General features: G+C 38.8%; 2 protein-coding genes across 3 annotated transcripts; both read right to left on the bottom strand.

Annotated features, from left to right (window-relative positions):
• Positions 1 to 659: 659 nt before the first annotated feature.
• On the bottom strand, positions 660 to 11,033 carry pold3 (polymerase (DNA-directed), delta 3, accessory subunit). 2 transcript variants are annotated; one of them, XM_036524759.1, is made up of 12 exons: positions 10,830 to 11,033; positions 10,261 to 10,316; positions 9,868 to 9,970; positions 9,548 to 9,587; positions 9,067 to 9,199; positions 8,486 to 8,744; positions 8,174 to 8,246; positions 7,850 to 8,030; positions 7,342 to 7,451; positions 6,714 to 6,805; positions 4,815 to 4,893; positions 660 to 1,132 (listed from the first exon to the last, which is right to left on the bottom strand). In XM_036524759.1, exons 1-12 carry the CDS (start codon positions 10,884 to 10,886, stop codon positions 927 to 929), a joined length of 1,389 nt encoding a protein of 462 aa, XP_036380652.1. In that variant the 5' UTR covers positions 10,887 to 11,033; the 3' UTR covers positions 660 to 926. The 2 variants fall into 2 exon arrangements, with proteins under 2 accessions (XP_036380652.1, XP_036380651.1); XM_036524758.1 differs by having other exon boundaries at positions 6,705 to 6,805.
• A 2,633-nt stretch (positions 11,034 to 13,666) lies between these two features.
• On the bottom strand, positions 13,667 to 17,601 carry defbl1 (defensin, beta-like 1). Its single transcript, XM_036524794.1, has 5 exons — positions 17,525 to 17,601; positions 14,672 to 14,710; positions 14,284 to 14,367; positions 13,914 to 14,040; positions 13,667 to 13,764 (listed from the first exon to the last, which is right to left on the bottom strand). Exons 2-5 carry the CDS (start codon positions 14,685 to 14,687, stop codon positions 13,740 to 13,742), a joined length of 252 nt encoding a protein of 83 aa, XP_036380687.1. The 5' UTR covers positions 14,688 to 14,710; positions 17,525 to 17,601; the 3' UTR covers positions 13,667 to 13,739.
• Between the last annotated feature and the right edge of the window lie 40 nt (positions 17,602 to 17,641).

Genomic DNA, 17,641 nt, shown 5'->3' on the forward strand with positions numbered 1-17,641 from the left:
ATCAAGGCCTGAGAGATGAGCTCAGCCTTAATGCCAGAGACTGATGTCATGCAGAAATGCGAAAACTCAGGAAACAAAGAACACTCACCCTTATCAAATAAACAGCTCTTACTGGAAACATAGCTGCAGATGCACTGTGAAACGTAGAGGGAATACACATGCCTCGCTAATAATTATGTCCTGTGTTTGTCAAAGTAACCTCACTCTCTTACAAAAGGTATTAAATCTAAAATGTTGGTTACCAGTATTTTCATGTGAATTTTTTTTTTTTTTTAAATAATACACACCATCTTAGGTGTCATACAAAAGCATCCATGTTTAAGGTAGAGGAAACTATAGAGCTAAACAGGTTTCTTCCCTTAGGTTGTGGAAAAAGGAAAGAGGAAACCCACAGAAACTCCACACCAAGGAACTAGAAATTACTCCGCCCCATATGAAGAGTACAAAAGTCTAACTGCTCATGTGACCAGCATAGGGGACTTTACAGTTTTGCTGTAAACTGTGCACATATACTTATTTATAATGAGTTCATGACTCCAACACTTGCACACAATTTTATACAGTTGGCTAAACTGACAAGGAGTAGAGGGCTGTACTATGAAAATCATTTGCACATGTCATACTGAAAAAAGTTACTTTATTTACACACAACTAATGTTTACATAAATTTATGGACTTTCATTGTGGTGAGCTGTGATCACAATTGTGATTGTGATTGCTCACACATCAGAATCCTTTCAAATGCCATCAAAGGAATTTTTCTCCATTGTGTGGTCATCTCCTTTGTGGGAAAGAGGGAGGTCTTGCATTTTGTTCTTCTACAATTAACCAACTGCAGTTCATCTACCACAGACAATTTCTGAATGGTGTCATTGCTGTCTGTGGTTTAGTACTACATGAAAAGGGTACCAGGCAACGGAGGGGTCTCATTTCTTCTGGAAGAATCCCATAATGGAAGCCTGTTTGGTTGCTTTGTTGGTGGTGGCAGCCACATTCTTTTGGCTCTTCTTTTCCTCTTCCTTCTTCCCAGCTGATGACTTCAGAGGGCCAGTCTCCTTAGGGCGATGCTTGCTGACCTTGAAATCATCCTCGCTCTCTGAATAGGACTCGCTCTCGTACACTTTCTCCGTCACTGCAAGACAGTCAAATACCATTTGAAGCCACTACAGGTTAAGATTAAACAGGAAGGCCAATGAAAACTCAAGAGCTGGATGTATTTTCCCTTACATAACCTTAAAAAGCTTTTTTTTTTTCTTAGTATTCCTACCTTTTTCCTGAAGTGAAATCACAAGTCACATTTTTGTATGCAGACACATGTTAATGTGACTGACAGGGAAGGGATTGAATATTCATATCCAAAAAATCAGTATGTTTGTTTGTTTTTGATCGCATTAGGTTCAGCTACAGTTAACCGAAACTGGCCCAACTCATTTTAAGCAGAATCCAACAGTCTCATAAGAACGCAAGTGCATGTTGTAGTAACAAAATTATGTTCGCTGTCTTTTAATGTAATAATGAGCACCATTTCTCAGGGGAATGCTGGCATGAATCCTTAACTGCATTTACAAGGCAGTTCTTCAAAGGATTTAACATTTGCGTGCACAGCTGGGCAACCACGTTAATTTTTCTTTTTTAGAAAGAGGCAAACACAGACTGTTCACGTCAAACATGAAATGGATATTATTACTAAAACAGGACTTCAATGTGATTAGGAGGATCTTCAATGTTATTTCTGGGGTCACTGGCAATAACCTTTCTGAGAATCATTAGAACTATGACCAACACCTAGTGATTGACAAATTGACCATGCTTGAAAAAGTATGAATATGCAATAATAATTCCTTTAATTAAAGCACACAGGCCATATAAAGACAAAACATGAGCACTGGACACGCTTTCCCTATTGAATTTGCTGATGCAATAATACTGATATGAAAATTAAGTTCATTGGAATATATTGAGAAATATGTTTTTCAGATCAAGATTACATTGCAAATACATTGAAAACATTTGAAATATATTGCAATATACCAAAATGGCAATAATTTACATAGTTTCAATATGCCGATTGAGCTAAAAAAATATTTCCTAAAATATAATTTTTTATTGGTGTACAGCCTTTTTTCAGAGAACACATGTAACTGTTTTTCCCCATACTGACTATTTAACACCTTAAAGGCATGTTTTCCACATTAGATTGTCATTTACGCCTAACACTAATGTAAACAGAATCACGTGACAAACGTGATATTGGCAAGGAATTGTTAATTGTTCATAATCTTAATAACAAGAAAACCATGGATTTAGAGCCAAAGTCTCTACTTACTTACTATGCTATTCTTATTCAATTTCCACTTATTGTTTTCTTGGACACTGGCACCTTATCCTAAACAACCAACTTCATTATGTGTTACCAAGAGCTCTAAGTGACGCAGATTTATTAGTAAGCACCTTTAATTATATTATATTATATTACCAACTTGCAGCCAGCTGCTCTTTGACAGGCAAACAAAAAACTTGCAAATGCCCTGTAACTTAATTAGTGCTAAGTGGGCAATAAAAAGATTGATATTGTGAGACGGCAGGTTAGGCAAAGTGTTGCAGTAGCCTTTGGCGCATCTCTTATGCTTGCTCTACTGACAATGCGATGTGCAGGTCCAGGGAAGTTGACCATTAACCCGAAAGCTGCCATTTAAAAACCGCTGGTGGAATTTTCCAAGTCACCCAATAAGGGCGGCACTCCCTGTTTTTAAAGAACAGGGATACTGCAGTCCCAAGAAGCTCAGTAAAACTACTGCAAAAGACAAATGCGGCTAGAGCTAATGGGGTCCCTACTGGCAGTTACTTGCCAACTACATAAACTGTAACCAAACTCTGCGTCCTGTGTTTATTTCCGCAGTCATTTCTGTCCACTGTTATCAGGAGTCCTAATGACTCTTTCAAGGCTATGCCACTGTACAATCTGTTCTTTTAAGGTTTGTATATGTGTGCTGACTGCAGGCATGCAGCATGTAAACATTATTTTAAAGAATAAGTTATGCTGGATTCTGGCCAGCATCTTTTTTTGTTTCTACTAAGAAACAGCCATCTTGCTTTGCTTATTCCAGGACTGGCTTCTTTTCCATTGGGACATTAAAACAATTCTAGCATATTCCATTAGTAGCACAACATTTAATAAGTGAGACGCTTTAATAAAACTGAATTTCTCAGATTGTTTTGGTTATTTTAAAAAGCACTCTCACACCAAATTGACTGTTCCTTTTCATATTTGAATAATGTCAAATACTAAAATATTACAACCCAGCTTGTCATATACACTTGCCTCTGTAATACAGAGTTGAGAAGAAAATACAATTTTGCTGAAACATCTGGGAGTAGCAAATATTTCAACTATTAGCTAGCCACTTACAATTTAATTGCTCATCTTTTTTAGGCAAGTTAAAATTGCAGAAAGGATGGACAACATTTTTCATTATTAAACAGTGATCACATTGTCTTTGGTCATAAGTTCAGTTCACATCAATTTATCTAATGTATGTTGCCCATAACAAAAAGTTGGAATTTTTATTTTCACATTGCAGAATAAGTGGTTGACCTTCAGCAGCTGTATTACTACATTTTGCATCAGGACCTACGTTGCAATTTGCTTTACTTTTGGGCAGCAGCAATAAGTTAAGTGTTACATTTGGTAGTCTCCTGAGCAGCAAGCATAGCGAGTGAGCCTTGACAGAAACCACTGCCACTGCTGGAAACAGACACAAAAAGGTAACATGTAGATCCTAGAACATTTGGAAGTGTACGAACAAAAAAAACTACTGCACGAAAACGAAACCAAAAAAAGGACTTTTGAGAAAGAGAGAGCCGTCACAAAGCCAGCACTCCACCACTGTTTTGAGTGATCAAGCATCAAATTCCTCTTTAATCACCTCAGGGACCACTTCTTGGCTTTGAGACACACACTCCATGATGAGGGGCTTATCAGATTAAATCTGCTCCAACTTCAACGGTGGCGAGTAAATAGAATTACACTGGAGCACCAAACACCTAGACACTGAACCCAGTTAAAACTGCAGCGCGAAAGAGTCTGAAGGGATGTCCTGACATGATGAATGGCCAGAAAACAAAAACAAAAACAAACAACTTTGGCATTATTTTGAGCTTTCCTGTGCCATTGCTCATACAGAGGATTCTTGGTCCTTTTTTTTCTTCTCTTTTTTCCTTTTAAAAACACCCTCCAGCGTGGTTCCTCCACCAGCTTCGATTAAATTGAATACATGAACAAAACACAGCAACTTTGCATTGAAGCGTCAGCTACGTCAATGGACAGTCATACACATACACAGATGTCAACATCTGTCACTGAATGAAGCGGCGCCAAAAATGAAGACGTCACTTCATGCCAGCAAAGTCAATGAACAGACTGAGGTATACAAATTTCAAACGCACTCATCTTCGGAGTTGAAAAAACAAAAAACTGAGTTGATTTCATAAAACCCAGTGTGGGTTTGGAATGGGAAAAGCTGAAGACATAAAAGCCTGAGGTCAAGATATGTTTTCATAAATAAAGAGGGTGGAACAAATGCGCAAAAATATTCCATGAGCACGCTGTATTCTGATCCCACGTTAGATCTGGAGAGGGGAAAATTGATTTTGTACGCAGTGGTCTACATAAACATTTCACATGTAATCCCAAAGGCCAGTGCACTTTTGTAAGGTTTTAATAAATGTGACTGTTCAACACTTTGGTGCGTTTAACCGCTCTGACTGTACTGCAGAGTGATCCTCCCGTTTAACATCCATAACCACACACTTACCCATGCAGCCTTCTTCATCTAGGAAGGTGCGAGACTTAAGAACTCTCCTTCTCTTCCTCCGTTTGGCACCCGGGTTTTCCTGTAAGCAATTTTCAAATTAATTTTCATATTACCAGTGAATTATTAATTTATTTAAAATATGGTATAAAATACACAATGCAATCAACCATTGCTGACACAGCTAGTTGTGAGATGAATGAACACAGTTTGAACCAGAGGTGCCCTTTGTGTTTGCTGTGCTTGGCAATTTTCTTCAAATAACTTTTGGAATTTCAAATACAGTAAACTTCTCTCACAAGAGTAAATCAAAACCAAAGACACCTGGATTACAGCATCCTTTGGATATTCTTTCCTCTGTTGGACAACCACTAGCACTTGTAATCACCTTGCAAGAAACCCCAAGTAGTGGCTTCCAAGCGTGATGTTTTCCTTTAGCTCTGTCAATGCTAGATATGTGGATAATTGCATATGGACTAAGTGTAGTGCTTATATTTGTTTATGAAATTAACGATCCCTGATGGTTACTCCAGTAGAGAGTGACCTTGCTTATCGGGCTGTGGGGGTAGCATTGCTACAAGATTGACCAGGATCTTTGCAGATTATTACAATTTGTATTTAGGTTCTCCATGGTTGAAGTTCTTGTTTTAAACTCTTCTGGTCTCATTGATGACAAGAAATTGTGTGCCTCCAAACCAATGCTTTCATACTTTCAAATGTTTATTGACCTCTTTGATCCTACACAGACTGGCAACACAAATTCGCTGAAGTCATGTCAGATCCGATGAGGTTTTAATTGTAGAGGGTTTTAATGTTTACACTGACTGTTCATCTAATCCACTAAAAACAGCCTGCCTATCCTCGACTCTACTGGATTCACCTGGCATGTAGCAGAGTTACATCTCATAATCACCCTTGGTACTGACATAAAATAGAAACAATTTTCCTCATAATCTGGCATTAACTGTTCATTTTAAATATGATCAGATTAAAAAAAATGTTGAATACTAAATGTTAAATATCATTAATACCTTTTATTTATCAAACTACATGCCTATAAACCTAAATTTATCTGCTGTCAAGTCCCTTTTGAAGAAACCAAATCTTGAAACTAAAAATCATAACCACAGGACTGTGTCCCTGTTTTTATCAAAAACCCTGGCTGTAGCCTTCCTAGACTGTAACTGTAGATTTTAGACCTGGTCCTAGCAGTGAGACTACTTTTGTTGCTTATTTATGCATTCCTGTCTTCAGATTGTAACCGTTTTCCAACACTCGTGCTTCCTGACATAAGTGCTCTCTGGATGAAATAAAACATCCTTTTTAAATGCAAACCAAAAAGAAACGACAGCCCTGGGCAAAAAAAAAATTGACAGGAAATTTTGTGCTCAACCTAAGTTGTCACTCACCTGCTCACTTACATACACACTGCACCCAAACTGCCTGGCCATTCTTTTTAAACTTTTTATTCTTTCCCTCTCTCTCCCCCTCATGCCACCTGAGAAACAAGTGCTCCTGCAGTTCCGCCCCCTAATCATCAATACCCTGCCCACACAGACAAGACAACTGGACCATCAACACATTGCCTGGCCACTGCTGTATGCAGGGTGCCCACCTGGGCCCACAAAGCCACCTCTTTGCCACCAAACTGCCTCTAGACTCAAGCTGAAGAGTGGAATGCTGTTCCACTGTTCATATTTCACTGTTTACCCAGGAGTCATTCCAGGGCTAGCGAATAATTTTCCACTGTTTTTCCCTGCTTAGCCCTGTTTTTTATTCAATTCCCTCAGGAACTGCAGGACATTGAGCACAATGAGATAATTTCCACTGTAAAAACGTGCCATCGCAAATAAAATTAAGCTAACTGGATGTGATAGGAAGTAATATGCCAACCATGCTTGCCTCAGTGTGTGGAACTGGCTCTTTCTTCACTTGATTTTCTGGACTTGCTGCTGGGGTCTCCACATTGTGGGATGGTGGAGACTCTGGTATCACTGGTAAAATGATTAAGAGTGTCAAGACGAGTCTCTCTCTTGTCAGAAACAAGCAACAGTCAATTTACTTCTGCACCTGGAGATATATAATTCAATGTAAAAAGTGGCTGGTGAGTCCTTTACCACTAGTTTTTAACACTGAGATACATATGTTTTTATGTTTGAATAATACAGCAGAGGTATTACAAAGAGTCAAGATGATCACTATGGGTGCCACAGATACTGGATTAGATTTCACCATTCCTCCTTCACGGAGTGTTACAAGTAACTTTGTCAGGGACAAACCTGACTCTTTCAATGTTTGCTAAAAAAGAAGGAGCACCTTGAAATAAAATAACTACATAACTACATGTAATTTACATTTCTGATTTGTGAATTTAAGGGAGGATCTATCTTATTTCAGGAGACAACACCCAGGATCAAAGGGGACTAAACTTTGTATGCCTTTTATGCTTCTTTTCTTAAAGTGGCACGAAGGATGGGCTGAGAGCCTGGAATACACCTTCAGAGAAGAGGCAGGGCGTTGCACGGCTCACCCTCGTCATCACTGCTGTCTGGCTGGGGCTTCTTTATCCTCCGTCTCTTCCTCTTCTGACTCTCACATACGTCGTCTTCGCTATCCGAGGGGCTCAGCCTCTTCGTTTTACTGCTCATGAAAAAAGAGAGTTTGATGAAGATTTATAAGCACTTCTTTCACGAACAATTCACGTGCAATGAACAAAGTTCTTTCTTTGAAAGTTACAATTTTCTGTCAAAGCAGCAAGCATTTCCTCACAAAAATGTAGCAGTTAAAATTGCTCAGTCTCCTTCAATACACATTTTTGTTCTGGTTTACATTTTCAATTTATGTTTATTCACAACCAACGTACAGCATAGATCAGCACAGATTCCAATATCAGTTTTGCTTCCTATATAATTGCTTTGTTTGGCAAAATTATGTGTTCTAGAATTCCAAGGTCAGTGGGAGAATTGCCAATGTTCTGACAGAAAATGATAAATGAAAAATGAGGGCTTGGTTATCAACAGATCTCTGGTTTTACCTACCTCCTATCTTTTGATTTCTTCACCTCAGTTTCGGAGCTCTTGGGCTCTTCCTCCTTGATGTCGACCTGAGCTTTGGGGGATGAGCTCGAGGACTTCTCTTCAGCCACAGAGGAAGTCTGAGTGCCTCCAGCCTCCTCTTTTATGACTTTATCTGATTTCACACTGTTGGACTTTGCTTTACCTGTGTGAAACGAGAGGTATGTTACAGCAAGTATGTTGCATTGGTGGATTGAGACAAAGTAAAGCATTTAAGATCATTAAATTAAGATTAATTAAATAAAGGGGCAAGAGTGGGTTTACACAATATAATGTAAAAATACTCACTCGCTGTTTGTTTCCCAAAAAAGTTACTCAGAGCATTTGTCTTGGAGGCTGGCTTACTGTTTGATGTCTCTACCTACAGTAACATACCACAGCATCATTACTCAAAATAGTTCATTGGCCAGATATTTGGGCATATTACGTGGTGCAAAATTACTAATATTACAGGTCAGGTAAATATTTAACTTTCCTCTTTTGCAGAATTACCATAGAATACAGCTGAAGTTTTCGCTGTGAATTAATCAAATTAACTTATGTGTGCAGTAGTTAACTGTACGATGTGCACACTCTGCACTACACTACACACAAACGTACCACAGAGGTGTCCTCTTCTACTTCCATTTTAACTTCTTTGCTGCACTCCTGAGTTTTGGGAGTGCTCTTGCTGGCAAACATTCCCATAATGCCTTTTGATTGCTTTGAAGCTGCTTTAGGGACCAGAGCAGCATGACCATTGACGACCGCTTTGCTGGCTTCCTTTTCCGGCGGGGGCGGGGCTTGTGCCATCTCTCGAGCTCTTTGCAACTCTGTAGGGGACATGGGGACTGCAGCGGCACAGCGTATCGCACTGTACCTGCAAACAGAGAAATTCCTGGTGTGGCTTTTTTCTGTGCAGCACAAAATGCAAAGTAAGTAAACACACTGAGCATGGTAACTGGCCAAATGGACGATTTCAGTTTACTACATGTATAACCATGGTCTATAAAATCCACTCAAAACAACCAGGTTTATTACGACCTTAAGCCATTTTAACCCATTAATTCATTTACTGAACTTATTTAAGTATTCAGAGGCAAAGCAATGGTCTCAGAGCCACAATGCAGCATTGACTCACATAATCTGAATCGAATGAAGCTTACTAAGAAACAATGTGACAGTAGTCCTGTGGTACATACTTGCTGCAGTTCTTTAGATTTTCTTTCACGGCATCATAGTCTGTGCTGTAGAGTGGCCCGCTGTCCTTCAGCGCTGCTTTCTGGATGCTGTAGACATGTACACTGGTAGTCAACTCCATCTTTGACTTTACATCTAAGAAGAAAAAAAGATTTTGAAACCTATAAACTATAAATAAAGCTTCTGTTACAATCATAACAGCTGCGATGTTTGTATCTTTCAACAGCTACATATACTACAGAAAAAAAAACTTGCTCCTTGATAGCAGTCTACAATCATAGCACCTGCAGCAGTGCAAACAGTGTATTGCATAAGTATATGCACACTTACAACAACCCAACATAGTTAAATGTGTCGGCAATAATTAGAATTACAGATATGGGGAAATCATAGGTTACTTCCCTTTACTATGCATTGCCAAAATACTGTTGTTTTCGCAGCTGAATTCAAACAAAGGCTTTAAACAAGAAATTCCCCACTTGCCTTCCAGCTGATCCTCTCGCACTACTGCCACCTTGTGGCTCTAAAAAGGAAACAAAGGAAGAATACCGTCAACAGAAATTCTCTGCACTGTAACGCATCTTGCATACATTATGACCAAGAGGTCCATGTTCACGTCTCAGCAATCAATCTGACAGTTGCATGTTAGTAGGAAATAAAGACAGGTGTAAAGGTAAGCGATAATTTACAAATGAATTCAAGATTTGAACAGCAAACCAGTTTCCCCGTGTGATGATGTTTCTCAGAATAATGTAGTACAGTATTTCCATGAAGTGTGTCTGCTGACAATTAGGGCTTCTCACCGTATTGCCATTCTCAACACATTTGCCAGACACAAGATAAGTAGCATGGAGTCGAGACCCCGAGCTCTCCTTCCTCTTCTGATCCAAGTAGTGATACAGCATCCTACAAAAGAATCAAAACCTTTAAGTTACAGAAATGGAACATCATCATCATCATCACCTTTATTTGTCAGACTCAAGGTCCACACAAATACAAGACAGACATAACATACAACATACATAAAACATTCTACTTAAGGAGCATCTGAGTCCAATTCACTCAAGTAATTGTGCAATTTGGCCTTGGGTCGCAACTAAAAAACGGGCCAATGAATACTCATGATATAGATTTATTTGGAAAGCTGAAAGCAAATATATACATGTACTCCAGTAAGACGTGCATAGGCAACTTACTGCTTGGCCTGGTTGACATGGACTCCAAGGGTGAGACTCAGCCATTTGTAGGTAACCTGCGAAACAAACAAATAAAACAACAGTATGACCAGGTACCGTTAATATGAGACGCCAGCTAGCTAAATATTTTCTCCTTCAGAACATATGGCTTAATAACTATTTTTATTGTTGTCTTAAGTAGCTGTCCGTGTAGTTAACTTGTGGCAGTGCAGCCAATCTACTTCCTACCAGTGCGTGGTAGTTCGCTAGCCAATGTTAGTAGTCAGCTTAGCCCCTGATAGCAAACCAGCTAGCTACATCTAGGCAAACCAGCTAGCTACGTCTAATCAACACTGTACTTTTCTATGTAGCTAAACACAAATCTGATCAAAACATGCTGAAAACGCCTTAATGCAGATTTGACACAAATCATACCAATATTTTGCAGTTATACCAGCGTTAGCTAGTTTGCTTGCTACAGTGTTAGTCTATTTCCACAGGTAGCTGGCTAACAGTGTTGTGACTTGTTAGCTAGCTAACTGGCCAACATAATCAGAACATATGCTCAATATCAGAAAATGCACACTCACGACTTTGTTGTGATCATGGACGAATTCGTCAATGTTCTCTAAATAAAGGTCGTCCATAATGTGTGTTGTCTTTCGATAGGTAACTTGCAAGGTTTGATAATAAACTGACACTGCTTGCTAATTACGTAGCTAGATTCGCTGTCAAGATATCTTACTAACTCGCAACAACAGTCGACTGTGGCGGGAATAAGTGCCTCCAGTTCCCTCCCCATATCGCAGAGTTCAAAGTGCATGGGGGTATTTCCTGGTCATAGCTAAAATGACTACAACTACGGATGCACAGTGGGATCATAAAAAAGTCCCTACGTCCCAGTCTGCACAACCGCCCTCTTTCCACGCGGCCTGCACGTTTCGCCAAAGACGCTGCTTGACAACAAGTAACTGGGACCTTATCAGAAATCCTATAGCGTTGCTAGCTCTCGCACACTCACCTCGAAACACCTACATTATTCTGTCTCATACCCTATAAGGGTTTCCTGCATAACAAAACCACATAATAAAACAAAACCATGGCCTGGTTTGTTAAAAGATTCCATTTCCACCATCTGTGATAATTTAAAAATATATAGCCATAACAGATCACACAAACTAAACGCGTTCTATTTTAGAGTGTTATCTGTGTCCTACGTTCTTTCATGCAACTTCACCAGCAAGGTGTTTTCATACCATTTGAAAATGTGATCTGTCAAATTTCATGTGTTATATCATTGTCAAATGGCCAGTAGTATCAGTGGAAGCTTCTGAGATTAAGTGATGCTATACTGTTGCTTACATGTTTGTAACTGAATAATTTACTGTGTAGGTTTTGGTTGGGTTTCACTTCACATGAAGACGTTTCAGACACATTGAATAAGTTGTGAGAGCTGATGTGGCCCCAAATTGACCATTGTAGCATGCCATAATTTTATATCATATATTTAAATCGGAAATCAATATTGATTATATATTAAGTTGTAGAAAAGGTTTGTTTTGTAAATTTGAGTAACTTGCCGTTTTTTTTGTATGTTGAAAAATCTTTTGGTTGGAGAGAAACGTAAAGCAAGCCAGACAACAGGAATATGAGTTTATAGTCACAGTGCTGTTTAGTTTTGCACCAAGCATGTTATGGTTCATATAGACAATATAATATGAAAAATATAACATTTAACTGGGAAATGAATCCAAATGATCTGAGACAGCTTTAAAAAGTAGGCTTGGCCAGTTGGTAAGGGTATCTTGAGAGTGGGTTTGTATGGGTTTGAAGTAGGGTGACCATACGTCCTCTTTTTCCCGGACATGTCCTCGTTTTGGGACCTAAAACATGCGTCTCTAAACGAGAATGTGTCTGGGAAAAAGAGGACGCATGGTCACCCTATTTGAAGGGGTCTTGACAAAGGTTTTGTATGAGCGCATGATGTTTCTGCTGTCTAATGCAAGAAAAGAGACACATATTTTGACCTGGCATGAGATTTTTGTTGTTGGGTTGTGTGTGTCAGTAACTGTAAACAGTCAGATCGTTAACTAGCTGGATGTTTCTTTTTGGGAAAACCACACTACTGTCTGTGCATTCAGTGATGCTATCACATCTGTACCAAAGTGACGGTCTTTAAGAATATAAAATATACAGTGCATCTGTCATTACTTGGATTCCCTATCTACAAACTCATCTCTGTCAGATGCCATTACTCTCCTCTGAAAATCCCAGTTATTCATGTGTGGTATTGTTTTCTAAGCAGATGACGGGAAAGCAGGGAGTTCTGACAAAAATATATATAAATGTACATTAAAATGAACCAAAGAGACGTTTCCAAATGTGGTTGTCACATTTATTTACTTCTCCAAGTGGGGAATGAATTAGTGAGAGTTATTTTCATGTGTCAGTAACCACTGGCAGTCCTCTCTAGATTTTTCAGTGTTCTCCAATGTTGTCCACCATCATGTAGCACAGCCCTGTCATATAATTGTCTTGGGACAACTGCAATCTCCAGGCAGCTCTGCTAAATGGAGCCAATATATAAGAATAATGTATGCACAGAATAATATGTAATGGCAAATATATATGTCCTTCTCCCAAAGAGCTGCTTCATCAGTATACACACTCTGGGGAGGATTAGGGTGCTCCCTTTTAATGAAATGCTCTTTTCTGTGTAACCTTGACTTTGACCATTTTACCACAGACTCATAATTAATGTACAGAGTTGTGTTACAGAGTTTTACTACCTGGGTCAGTTCACCGAAGTCATTTAGATGGTAATTACATTTATTGATCATTTATAATGTATTATAAATCATTAGCATCAGCAGTAGTATACCGTACATATTGATAACTGCATACATGCTTGAGTAATTTTGTAACTGTAAATGTAATGATGTTTAAAGTCACACGTTAAAACACAGGCTATAATGATGAATGCTAGGCTCACATTTTAAAGGATTTTTTTATTCATATTTTCCTCCAGTAATAATCAATCTACACTATCTGGCAATGCAGATTTTAGAGTAAGATTTAATGAACAAATAATAGGTTAATAGCAGGGGCCCTTGAATCACTAAGGCCTTCTTACACTGTGTTCATTTTATATATAACATGTTCTGAACAAAACAAAAAGAGACAATATAGATATATGCCATACAAAAAATGGTAAAATGGAAAAACATGCAATTCATACAGTATATTTATTGTTTGCCAAAAAACATTTCTTATACATGACAATGAGACAGTAAATGCTGCTTACTGAATAAATGATAATACAGCTTTAACTTCAAGACAATTTTGTAGCTGCAAAACCAAAAGCTTCTCAACAAACATTTAAGTAAGAGTGGAAACATGATGAACATTAATGGAACTTGTGAGACTGATAAACTGAAGTCACATGATGGTGCTCGGAATGAGGATGAATTAGTGCGGCTGAGCCAAAAGGTTCCTAGTTCTTATACAAAATGAGACACACAGCATCTGAAAGAAAAAATATGCACTACATTAATTAAAAAAAAATTAAATCAGTAGAAATGTTTTATGATATAGCAGTGAGAAAGAGAGAGAGTGAGGAAGAGTGAGCATGAGAGTGTGCTGAGATTGGTGCTCGGATCAGCATTTCAACTTACAAAAATCCTTTTGCACAGCCAAATGGTCCAAAGTGCATTTCTGATGGCAGACACATTGGGCGACAGACACCACTGAAGCTGGAGCAGCTCCAGGGAAATGATGCAGCAGTAGCCTCTTTCACCTCATCTATAATGAAAACGAAAAGAAAACTGTCTCTACACCTCACCTCACTCCAAACACGTCTTAAACCCTAAGCCTTAAAAACACCAGAAGCCCTATTTATAAATCCATCAGAAAATGGCCCCAGTCTCAGTAAATGTGATAAACTCAATCACCTTTGTTAGTGCTAATACAATTACTATTGTCCTGCAGACTGACTTCATCGCAAAACTCTTAGTAAAACATGCCAGCAACTGTATCAGGACTCACAAGAAATTGATAGAAATGCCAGAAGCACAACAACCAGTACGCGCTGATAGTTCATGATGGCCCGCGTCCAGCAGTGTTGATGCCCTGATGGAGATGCCGCAATGTATTAGGTTTGCAGTGGAATTACACCTTGTTTTTAAGAGGAGGAGGAGAAGGAGGAGTGGACTTAAGGCGGGCCATGATTCATTACTTGTTGTGCAAAGCAAAAGAACTTTAAATGCAAAAATGCAATTTGGTGAAGACCTGAATGGATATGTTGTGCCTAATCACATTTAGTGCAATTCAGGAACCATCTCACAGCACAGGGTATTCATAGTTGGTTCTAATCATGGGACATGAACTATACATGCTACAGCGAATAACTGGCAAGAAGTACTATTTGTTTCACCTGATCTCAAGCACATGTTCCCCCTCACGGCAACAATTTCTGTGGAAGAGAGCACACATTGTTACTTGCAGACTTATTTTTGGGGTAGATTTTGTGCTGGGCTGTGCTACTGGCTCCTAAACCATTGGAACAGGGGTCTCTGATCTCTGAAACCCTTACGCTGGTGGAAAAACTAGCAACTAGTGCAATTGCTTGCTAGCAAACAAAAAATAAAAAAGTAGCTTGTTAGGTGGAAAAAATGGTACAGATATCCCCCCTGTAGAATTTGGTCAGTAGTTTTCTTTCCCCATATGTTGCTATTGTAATCTTATGTGTAGTAAGATAGACACCTATAAAATATGTAGAAAGACCCCAGTGTGAAAAAAACACAAACACAAATGCTCTGCCATTCTGCCACACAGTGATGTCTCCTGCCCTCATGTGTTCAGCTTTAACTTGAACATGTGATTTTCACAGTCACAGTGAATCACAGTGATTTTTAATTGTAGGTGATTGCACTAACTTGGCACTGTGCCATTTCGTACTCTGTTGATACCATAAACACGCCTACTTCTGCCAAACACAGTGTAGCCACACCCTGGCCATAGAGTACTAGATGGCCAATTTGTTTTCATCCCCACTTTACTTACAGTTAACCTTAAGGGGACACAGCCTTATAAGTGTAGGCACATATATGTGTTCCTGACAGCTGGTGATGAAACTGGGGGCCCTCACAAAGAGCGATTACTTGTAAAACAAGTTAATGTTAAATAGGTATAATATTGCAAAGGCAATTTCTCAACAGTCATTCTCATGAGATCAGGGTCAATATTGTGCATAGACTAGCATATGCCTAGATTAAACCTTGAAGATAAAGAAATATTCTGGACTGCAAACTAAAAGTGATTAAATATGTCTTATGATAAAATAATCCTGTTTCTTCTCTGTTTGAACACTTTTCTGTTTCCCTTATATTGTGGAACCTCCTTGAGCATTAGGAACCCCTATGCATTACTGTCATAGTTCCATGAAGGCCATTGGGTGAAACCCCCATGCTGCCTAACCCTACCTCGAGGATGTGAAGCCTTCCCTGTCCCTTCACTTTCATCCAGCACCATAGGAACCCTCATCTGTATCCAGGAAACCTGCAAATGCTACTGGTCTCAAATTTCTATTGAACTGTTGCTTCAATGTTACTAAAATCCCAGTAAAGCTTGCTGATCGTCATGACCAAGTCCTGTCAGCTGCAATATTGATGTCCGAGCACAACTTTTTGGTTATATGTCGGCAGTGTAACACAATGGTAAGGAGCAGTGCTCATAACTGAAAGGTTGCTGGTTTGATTTCCCGCTGGGGCACTACTGCTGTACTCTTGGGCCTGGTACTTAACCCAGCATTGCCAGAGTAAATATATTGCTGTATAAATGGATAACATGTAAACATAACACAAAACATACATATATTGTAACCTATGTAGGTTGTAGAGCATCTGATAAATTCCACTAATATAATATGTATTTCATGTAGGTTAAAACGTATTATATAAACATAAATGGGAAAATAAACGTTAGCCTTTAAAAAATGACAATAACATTTTGTTAATGGGTCAATTAAGAAATAGTTGTATAAGTTTAACATTCATGTGCATGCAGGAGAATTTACCATTTGCTGCAATTCCAAATTGAACTTTTTATTATAAAACAGTTGGTGATGAGACACAAAAAAAAATACAAAAAAAAATGTTTTTTGATGTTGTATTTCCCCAGAAAGATCCTACTGAACAACTGTTGTTGGACATCTTCACTGGAACAAAGCATGGAAAACACCCAGGATATAAATATAGGGTGTACCCTGCTGGAGTGATTCAGACTTGATTTTGATATTGATGCGTTTTAGCATGGAAAGGGGAAATTTAAGTCTTTTAAATTTAAATTACCAATGTATTTATGTTTTGGATAGATTTACAGAGCCAGACTGAAAGGTAAACAAAGGGCATCTTGTTGGATGTGTTGCTTTTGATAAACCATAGGTTAATATAACTAGTTTATGAACAATATATAATGTGCATGGAATTATACACATTAAATAAAAGGGTGGGATCAACATCAAATTTTAGTTTATTCCTGATACAGTTTGCCATATTGTGGTGATGCAATTAGAGTTCGGCTCACTGTACTGTAACTAGTCAACCTGAATTACGCTCTTGTTGCTTTCTAGCCTTTTCAAAAGATCTACAGTCAGATTTCCTTCCTTAATCGTATCCCCAGCAGGTTATTTTCGTATTTCAATCTGCCGCAGAGTCAGCTGTTTATGACAGAAAGTGCCAATACCCTGGGTTTCAACTAAAAGCAACGAAGAACGTATTAGTGATGTGTCGGTCGCGAACGAGTCGGCTGTGTGAGTGTTTAAGTAATACACGTGCACACATACCAATCACAGGTCAAAACATTGATAAATTTGGCTGAATTATAAAAGCCAGAAGTGGGAGGCGAAAGAGCCGGCTCTTACTGCTGAGCTGAGCCGTGCCGAGTCAAATGATCGGCTCACTAAAAAGAGCCGGAATTCCCATCGCTAAAAAGTATGTTGTCAATAAAGTTATTTGAAAAGTCACTAAGCTTAATATGGCGGCGCCCATAGGCTAAATACGCACACATCGCTGAGGACAGTTGAAGAAAGTTGGTGATACAATGTTTTAATTTAAGGAGCTACAAATAATCATATTTAGTATTAATGAGATAGCATTTGTACGACAGTCGTGATTACATTTTTAACCAGGCATAACAAGACAGTTTTATGGTGTGCCCACTGTTGTTGGCAAAAGGATAGTAAGCTAAGCAGCTGCCAGGGGTTATATTTTTATTTATTTTGACTTACCATGTTTTTTCCCCACTTAATTTATGAGCGAAGCTGAAGGATTGACGGTCTTTGTAAACACGCTGGGCGTAGCAGTGTTCACACTTATTATCCTGTATCACTGGTTAACGATTGCAG

Source organism: Megalops cyprinoides, chromosome 3 (assembly GCF_013368585.1).
Source record: "Megalops cyprinoides isolate fMegCyp1 chromosome 3, fMegCyp1.pri, whole genome shotgun sequence".
NCBI classification, from domain to species: domain Eukaryota; kingdom Metazoa; phylum Chordata; class Actinopteri; order Elopiformes; family Megalopidae; genus Megalops; species Megalops cyprinoides.